Below are 9,597 nucleotides of genomic sequence, written 5' to 3' on the forward strand. Positions count from 1 at the left end.
ACTCAAACCATGGTCGGCCATGTGGGAGTCCAACGCCTTTAACCACCATGCTCCATGCTGACCCCAATTTATTTATTTATTTTTAATTTGACTCTAAAGAGATAGAAAGAGACAGAGAGAGAAAGTGAGAAAGCTAGCCGGCAGGTTTGGGACTCTAACTGCAGCTAGCTATGTGAAAGTCCAGAGCCTTAACTACCACCACCTGCTGGTCCCCAAAATTTACCATTTTAAAAAGGCTCCAGTTTGGGGATCAACAAATGGCATAACAGTTACATCACTGGATTCCCACATAGTTGACCACAGCAGCTTAAAACTCATGCCAGGTGCGTGTGTGTGCACCCCAAATCCTGAAAGAACAAAGGAAAAGGGAAAGAAACATCTTAAGTGCCGATTGGCAGATGAATGGATGAAGAAATTCGAGTGTATATACAATGGAATATTAGCCTGAAGGACATTATACTCAGTGTAATATCCCAGAGTATTTAAATTTTTCCACTTAGTAATAGCTATTAATTGCATTATCTTTATTCATAGATAGAGAGATAGATAGCAAGAGTCACTGCTGAAACCTACTTTTCTCCTATTTTGAGGTTTCTGTTACTATTTCAGTTTGTAATTGTTTAGAGTATCCCTTTGGGTATTCTCTTGAGTTAGGAATATTGGCATATTATGCTATAAATGTTTTTATATCTAAAATTGTCTTTTGCTCTGACAAAGAATGATACCTCAAAATAGTGGGTTTTTAATTTTTGGATCTCACTTTTTAAAAAAATAATTATTTATTTATTATTATTATTATTGTTAATACTGTTTTTCACATGAGTTTTGCCAGAGAAAGACAGAGAGAGAGAGAGAAGGAGAGGGAGAGTGAGAAAGCAAGCTGCCAGATCCAGGACTCAAACCATGGTCAGCCATGTGGGAATTCCAACACTTTAACCACCATGCCACCTGCTGGCCCTTTTTTTAATTTGTTTTTAAAATAATAATAATAATAATTATTATTATTATTAATATTGTTTTTCATGTGAAGTTTGCCAGAGAAAGAGAGAGAGAGAGAGCTCTCACATTTTTGAAATCTCAATAATGTATAGATTTTTTTCTTCTAAATGGCTTCTATGGCTGCAAATAAGTCTAGTGCAATTGTGATTCCTTTTTGCTGTAAATAACATACTGTTTCTGCCTGAAAGTGTTTTATATTTTCTTTTTATCCTTTAAATTCAATGTCAAACCAACTTTGCGATTGATTAGGTTCCTTTGGGAATCAATTGGGATTGATTAGGTTCCTTTGGGAATCAAGGATTTAGGGGGGATGATTTCTGTTGGCAAGGATAACTGAATTAAGGTCCAATAGGATTAGAGGGTTTGGTTCTGTTTTTGTTATAGGTCGCGTGTGCTCCTCAGAAAGACAGACAGAAAGCAAGAAATCACCCTCCTAGGGGATGACCATGCCGCAATCCCTTCTCCTTCATTCTCCTCTTGGGGGTTTTGGACATGCATACACACATGCTCAGCACACACACACGTGCGCGCCTGGCATGAGTTTAAGCCACTGGGTCCAGGATTTGAACCGCAGTCGACTACATGGGAGTCCAGCTACCTAGCTATTATGCTGACTGCTGGTCTCGGTCCAATAGGATTAAATAATCCAAGACTTAAAGGTATTATTAATATGTGTCAGTGGGTCAAATTTTTGGGAATCCGTGGAGAGAAAAAATCGGAGACCCATGGGGGTAAGTAATTGGGACCTCTGTAGAAATCCTCGAAGTATAATAAGAATTGGAGATGTAAGCATCTGAGGTCATTGCCTTAGTTTATGAGACTCTATTGATTGGGATGCTGAGATGGTGAATGACTGCAGGCCTGGGATCATGGAGAGATTACAAGTCTTTGGGAGTCAGTTTTAGGGGGCTTGTAGTAGTCATGGATTGAAGCCTGTGGACATCGGTTATTACAGGACTATATGAATTGGTATGTGATGGACTGGAAGCTCTATTACTGAGGGCTTATGACAGTCTGCTTATACATGAGGGACTTCAAAAAGTTCATGTAAATTGGAATTAAATTATGAGTTTATTTTGATGCAAAAAATGTGAAATCCATGCATACTTTTTTCTTAATAGATATTTTCTATGAACTTGTTGAAAACCTCTTGTAAATGGGCTATGAGTTATGGAGGTCTGTAGGAGGTCAGGTTTGACCCCCAAAGGCTCCATATTTTGACCTGCAGAGCAGCTCAGTGTTAGTTTTCTATTGAGAGTATGTTGCCCATGTTGGTGATTATTTGAGGAGTCTGTGGAAACCAGATGATGGCTCCATTCAGTACACAGTTTTTGTTAAACAGTGTGGGTATGACTTAGGAATTTGTGCAGACTTGCTGATTTTCAGGGCCCAGATGGGAATTGTGGGAAAGAGGGGTGAATGTACATTTTCATCTTTGACAGAAGAGAGTAGGCTCTATAAGTTGCCCAGAATGTACACTGAATCATACAGAAGCTCAGTATGTACGTGTGACGGTCATCCCTTAGCCATAGCACTTTGAAGGGAGTAGAAAACAGGAATAATGCTTATCATGACTCTAGAATGTATATAATACCATTTTGCTCAATAGATAAGAAAATACACTTTGGGGGCCAGCAGGTGGCATGTTGGTTAAAGGCGCTGGACTCCCATATGGCTGACTGAGGTTCGAGTCCCAGACTTGGTGGCTTGCTTTCTCACTTTTCCTCTCTCTCTTTCTCTGTGTCTCTCTGATCAAACTGGAAAAAATAATAAGAATAATAATAATAACAAATAAAGTTAAATAAAATAATTCTTTAAAAGAAAAAAGAAAATGTACTTTGAAGCCAGGCGTACTTGTATTTGAATCTCTGCCTTCCCTCATCTTAATGCTGTTGGAGCAAATGTCTTGACATTTCTGAACAGCCATATCTGATGGTAAATGGGAATAATTAGGCAGTTATATCTAGACCACAGGATGAATATGAAAATCAAATGAGGTGCCTAGTAAAGCATACTTTGCACCTTGTAACACTAGCAGTATTTACTTGAGTGCTCCAGGGGCCAGATAGGTGTGAGTGCTTTAGAAACATCATTCCATTAAATTCTGGCAACCCTATGAGATAAGGATTTGCGTTCTGTTTAAGATAAAGAAGTTCAGTCTATGGTGACTTCCCTAGATTTTAGCAAGAACATAGAAGAGCTGGAATTCATATCCTTGTTCATTTTACACCAAATCTTGTGAATTTTTCCCATCTGTCACACTAATACTTGGTGTTGGTTTTACTGAACTTGCCTGCAACATCCAGCATGATGTGGTGCCCCTTGGTGCCTCAGAAAGCATTTGCAGATGAATGTAAAGTGACTAACCATGTGGACATTGTCTTTCCAGAGTTTCTTGGAGCCTCTGCAGAGTCCAGGACCTGATTCTTTAGTGGAAACTGTAAGATCTTTCTTCGGACCCCAGCTTCCCTTGCCCCAGCAGCTCCAGCTGAGCCCACAGATGCCAGCTCAGCTTCAAGCTACTGGGAGAAGTGGATTTGTCAGCAGGAGAGCCTGAGGGCTGAGACCCAGCGTGATCATGCCAGCTAGCAGAGACTCTCCTCTATGGTCCCCAGCCCTGGCTGCAGAGGGACTTGGCAGCTCATATGAGGTAAGGAAGAAGAGAACCCCAGGGGTAAGAATTCATGCAGTGAGGAGATACCCAGAACCTGCCCCAGGATTCTGGCTAGGGGCAAGTCAGTCTCAGGAAGCAACAGATTCTGGCCTTGCTACCTTGGAGACAGATGGATGGCTATCTTATAACTGACATCACCACATCTAGAGCCTTGTGTGTTTCAGTGGGCAAGGTGACAGGGCTAATGGAAGCAGGGAGTGGTTATGGAGGGCCCAGCCCCACAGTATAGAGGAAAAAGGGAGGCAGCTCCCTGCAGGGTATCTGAGGGCAAGGCCGGGTGTGCCAGTCACCAACTATAGCCAGGGAGGTGCGACCCTTGACCCCAGCACAGGCCCTTTACTCTCCATCAGCTCTTTGTAGCTAATCCCCACCAGAGCCCCTTCTCTCCTGGCCTCTGGGGGTCTACTGATTCCTCCGCCCTCCTGTTAGGTAAGAGAAAAATCTTTTTTCTTTGGAACTTGAGACTGGGAGTAGGGCACCCACAGTCATTAGAGCCCTCTTAGTTCAGCCTCCTCCTTTCAAAGATGAACAAAATGGCCTGAGAAGGTACATGACTTGCCCAGGCTTCTCGGGTTGGCAGGGAGTGCAAGCTTGGTGCCAGGTCTTTCAGTTGCGCCCTCCACCCTCACTGCACCACAGCCAATACTAAGCTTCCCCCTCCAAGTTCCCCGTGAGATTCCTTGAGCAGAGGAGGACCATGAAAGTTGGACCCTGCCCAATAGCTCCCTCCTTTCAGACCTTCCTGTGGCCATTAGGATAATATTAAACCTTTAAATGGCATTTTGATTTTCATCATTTCATAATTTTGTAATAAAACGTTAGAAAATCCAGGTTAGCAAATAGCAGAAAATAAAAAAAATGACTTACAATTCCAGCATTACCCAAAATTAACCATTGTTAACATTTAGATATATTTCTTTTCAGTTGCTTTTTCCTTGTATATGCATGCATGTGTGTGGGTATACATGTGAGGCTGTGAGTATATGTGCATACTATATGTATATACATACATGGCTAAAGTTTAAGAATAGAATCATACTATTTGGTTATCACCTTTATTTTTATTTATTTTATTAGGTCGTCAGAAAAGTCATGACACATTTTTGCATAGAAAAATATGTTATGGGGGTGTGCAGCTGGCTTCACCTGGAGCTTGAGAAGCTGCACGCGGGTGTCCGGGGTCTGACAATGGCCAAGAACAAATTTAGAGGTCAGATGTCCAGGAATGTATTTCACATAGCCAGCCAAAAAAACTTCAAGGCTAAAAACAAAGCAAAACCAGTTACTACAAATCTTAAGAAGATAAACATTGTGAATGATGAAAAAGTTAACAGAGTGAATAAAGCTTTTGTAAATATACAAAAAGAACTGGCACACTTTTCAAGAGGCCTTTCTCTTGAACCTCTACAGAAAGATCTGGTTCCTCAGTGGCATCTTGAAAATGAACCTGTTAATGTTGATGAAGCTACAAGATTAATGGCTCAGTTGTAACGCAGTGATGATATATCAAAGTACCCAAAAAGTTCAATAAATTAAATGTTTTATACAATTTAAAAAAAAAAAGAAAAAGAAAAATATGTTATGGGGCTAACAGGTGGTGTGGTGGTTAAGGCCGTTGGACTCCCATATGGCCAACCATGGTTCAAGTCCCAGACCTGGTGGCTTGCTTTCTCACTTTCCCTCTCTCTCTCTCTCTCTCGCTCGCTCTGTCAGTCTCTGGTCAAATGAAAAATAAATAAATAAAGTTAAATAAAATAATTCTTTGAGAAAAAAAGAAAAATGTCATGACTTTTCCGATGACCTAATATTTTTAGTTTGCTATAGGGGGCATGTGTGCTCACCAGAGAGAGAGAGAAAGCAAGAAAGCAAATAGTGACAAGGTCCGGGACTTAAACCGTGGTTGGCCATGTGGGTTGGCCAGCACCTCAACCACTATGCTACTGCTGGCCCTGACCAATCCACTATGCATGTGCATTTAGGATGTTTCAGGTTTTCTATTGTGATTTAAACAGGTTTAGTAAAATTCCTAAATTTTTGCCAAGTCATTGAAATTTATATATATGTGTGTGTGTGTAAAAAGTTTATTTATTCTTTTCATGAGTAAGAGAGAAAGACAGCACCTCTAACAGGGTCTCTATACCACCCCTAGCTTCAGCCAGCCCTGGATTATGGGCACACAGATGCCCAGCATACTCAGGGAGGTCTCCAGATGTGAACCCAGAACCTTCCAACGTTGCCAGCCTTGCACTGCATTTTGTTTTACCAATGTGTCAACAACCAACTCCTGAAATTATGTTTTTAAGTCAAAGGTATAGGGTCATTGAATGGTAAATAAATCAATGTCAACATCATACTGCCACCTTGTCTTAGCTCTGTTCATCATATTAGTCAGGGACCCATAGTGTGGCCCACCCCAGCCCTCCACAGATGAGCCCTTGCTCAACTGATATGTGAGGATTTCTAGAGGAGGAATTCTGCGCTCTGTAAGGCACATTTCTCCATTCATCTCTTCCTTTCCAACTGCAGATCTCTGGTCTTCTCAAGAAGAGATGGAAATGATCAACACCATGGTGAATATTAGTTAATTACTTATTTATTTGTTAGGTTCTTAGCTTATTCATGTTATGGAGCAGGATATAATGCAGAGATACCAAGGAGCCAATCAGAATGTCCACAGGGATTGGGGAGCAGCCAGTTGGACAACCAAACAGTGGCTAAACTGGAGAACAAGCTTTAGAGGAGTCAGTAAGCAAAAAGGGACCATGGGGATAGCCATAGGGAGTCAGCAGGCAGATAAGGAAAAGAGACCAGCTGAAGGGACCATGGCACATGTACTGGAGAAGGAGACTAACCAAGCGGCCCAGGGAACAAGGGGAGACACAATGGAGCAGAGGACACAGGGGATATGAGTCAGACACTGGATAGCAGCCAGAGAGACCAAGCAATGGTCATTTAGGCTGGAGAAGAGTACTCTCTTGGGAGCAGGGAAGAGCCAGAGGGTTGAAGAATAGTCTGAATGATCATGAAGTAGGAGGGACCAGAACACAGAGGAACCAGGTGGTAGCCAGAAAGAGCAGGGAACATTCAGAGGGGTAAGGAAACAGAAGAGTCAGATAAAATGGTAAAAGCAAAAGGAGTTGAGTATGACTCTGAGGGACAAGCAATTTTTGGAGGAACCACGGAGCAGTTCCTTGACCTAGAAGAGAATTTGAGGATATAAGGAGAAGGCAGAGGTACCAGGGAACAAGAAATGGGAAATGTGACCCTGAGAATAAGTAGCAGCCAGAGGGATTAGGAGACGGTAGCCGAGGCTGTAGAATGGTTACAAGGATCAGGAAAGAGACAGAATCCATGGAACAGCTAGAAAGATGAGAAAAGAGCCTCTAAGCCTTAGAAATGCCTTAGGGTACTAAGGAACAGTCATCGAGGTTGGGGAACATAGGGAACAGCAGAAATATGCTTGGGGCTGAGCGTCAGCCAGAGTTCCCAGGAAATAACCAGAGGAATGAGGAAATGGGCAAAATGGGCACTGAACGTATCTGGTGTCAGGTGACAGCCTGATTGGCTGAGGAGGCAGCCAGAGAGACCAAAGAATTGCCAGGAGGAATCTTGTGAACACTGAAGCCAATTAACTGCCAGAAGTTCCCTGCAGAAGTCAATGAGATTAAGGAACAATTAAAGAAGTGAGGGTGAGGCTGGGGAACAGCCAGAGTTCAAAGACAGGGTGACTATCTTTGAGAGATTTTTGCTATAGGGTACATGCGCTCGCCGGAAACACAGAAACAGAGAGACAGAAAGCAAGAAATCAACTCCCATGGGGGATGGCCAAACCCCAACCCTTCTCCTCCATTCTCATTTTGGGATTTTGGGGATCCGGGGCATGCATACACATGCACCAAGTGTGAGTTTTAAGCTGCTGGGTCCGGACTTGAACCACTGTTGACCATGTGATAGTCCAGTGCCTCAACTATTATGCCACCTGCTGGATGTTTTTCAAGCCACCAGTTCCAGGACTCAAACCGTGCAGTTGGCCATGTGCGGTCCATTTGCCTTAACCACTATGCCACCAGCTGGCCTGTTTTCTATTTTTATTTTTTTTTAATTATTTATTTCTTCCATGAGCAACAGAGAAAGAAAGACAGCACTCCAAACAGGGTCCTGACATAGAGATCCACCTCCAGACTCAGCCAGCCGGGATCAAAGATGCACATGTGCCTGGCATACTCAGGGAGGCCTTCAGACACAAACCCAGAATCTTCCTTCACGAGTCAGCCTCACAGAACATCATGTTTCACCATTGTGCCACTGTCTGATCCCATGTATTGCAGTTAGTTGTCATGTCTCTCTAGTCTTTACTCCGATACAGTCCCTCCATCGTCCCTTGATTTTCATGACAGGGACAATTTTGAAGACTGTCCCTCAATTTGGGTTTGTTTGTTAACAGCAAACAATTAAATTCAGGTTATCAATTTGAGCAAGAAGACCACATAAGTGATGTTTTGTTCTCTGTGTCTCGTGCCAGGAGGCATTCAATATCAATTTACTCTGTTATTAATAATATTAACTTCAAATTTTTTAATTTTTTAAAAATTCAATCATTGTGTATCATTACAGCATACCAAATAAATTTTCCCATGATGAATACACTATATATTAGTTCAGTCAAAGATATTACCATACACATTATAATCAACAGATTTCTTTCCATTTTGGGTACCTTGAATGTTTTGCTTCATTCTTCTTCACCTTGATTCTCTACCTTTCACCCTTCCCCATTTCCCACCCTCCTACTCCACTGTCTCCAATATCACCATTGCTCTTTGTGCTTTTATACACCATAGAGTATTACTCAGGCAAAACAAAAACAAAAACAAATGAGACTCTGGCATTTGATAGAAAGTGGACAAATAAGGACCAGCAGATGGCATAATGGTTTTTGTCGCTGGACTTTCACATGACTGACTGCAGAGACAAAGAGACAGAAAGTGGGAAATCCACCCCCAAGGGGGATGGCCATGCTGCAATCCCTTCTCCTCCATTCTCTTGGCATCTTGGGCACATACATGTGTGTGCCTGGTGCAAGTTTTAAGCTTCCATGTCTGGACTCGAACCATGGTTGACTATGTGGGAATCCAGCAATGTAACCATTACACCATCTGCTGGTCCCCATGAAACCAATTTTGTAATATTCCCATCTTCTCAAAAAGAAATCCCCTTGGGCTGGCAGGTGGTGTGGTGGTTTAGGTGTTGGACTCCACATGGCCGACTGCAGTTCAAGTCCTGGACCTGGTGGCTTGTTTTCTCACTTTCTCTCTCTCTCTCTCTCTCTCTCTCTCTCTCTCTCTCTAGTGAGCATACATGTCCTATGGCAAAAATCTCCAGGGGGGGATAAAAGAGAGTGCACATCACCAATATACCACAGAGCTGACTGGCACTGCTATTTTAAATCAGTTTAGAAATGGCATGTTATATCACATGTCCATGTTTTATGTCAGTTCAGTCATAATGGTCATGTCTAATTTTTTATTTTTCTGTCATTGTTCCCATTCTCATATTTTTCCCTTTCATTAAGCCCACATATATATTTTTTTCTTACTTCTGTCCCTTTATTTTTCCTTGTCTCAATATTCCCATCTACTTATTTATCTGCCTTAATGGGTTAGTTAGCAGATACAAAATATATTATACAAAAACTCTGATAAAATTACTTAGCTACAACAATTCCTTTTCAATTCAAATATTTTTAATTATTATTTTATTATTCATATACATGCAATCAGTGTATATCATTACAGCTTACAGAATGAATTTTCCCAGCATGAATACACTGTATATTAGTCCAGTTAAAGATATTTCCATACACATTATCATCAGATAATTTTCCATTTTGTGTCCCTTAAATGTTTTGCTTCTTTCTTTTTCCC

At 41.6% G+C, this 9,597-nt stretch overlaps 2 protein-coding genes across 3 annotated transcripts in view; both read left to right on the forward strand.

Moving 5' to 3' along the window:
• Positions 1 to 3,392: 3,392 nt before the first annotated feature.
• Positions 3,393 to 9,597, forward strand: part of ZNF41 (zinc finger protein 41) — a 16,370-nt gene continuing 10,165 nt past the window's right edge. For both annotated transcript variants that reach the window (XM_027765462.1, XM_014592721.1), the window contains exon 1: positions 3,393 to 3,649. In XM_027765462.1, the coding sequence (XP_027621263.1) occupies positions 3,578 to 3,649 (72 nt within the window). In that variant the 5' untranslated portion in view covers positions 3,393 to 3,577. The remainder of the gene's footprint in view (positions 3,650 to 9,597) is intronic.
• Positions 4,646 to 5,185, forward strand: LOC102501610 (uncharacterized protein C8orf59 homolog). Its single transcript, XM_014592722.2, has one exon. It carries the CDS (start codon positions 4,766 to 4,768, stop codon positions 5,162 to 5,164), a length of 399 nt encoding a protein of 132 aa, XP_014448208.1. The 5' UTR covers positions 4,646 to 4,765; the 3' UTR covers positions 5,165 to 5,185.

Source organism: Tupaia chinensis, unplaced genomic scaffold (assembly GCF_000334495.1).
Source record: "Tupaia chinensis unplaced genomic scaffold, TupChi_1.0 Scaffold138400_1, whole genome shotgun sequence".
NCBI classification, from domain to species: Eukaryota; Metazoa; Chordata; class Mammalia; order Scandentia; family Tupaiidae; genus Tupaia; species Tupaia belangeri.

Excerpts from the sequence above, each read along its gene's own strand:
- LOC102501610 (XM_014592722.2), top strand. The coding sequence starts at position 4,766 with ATGACACATTTTTGCATAGAAAAATATGTTATGGGGGTGTGCAGCTGG.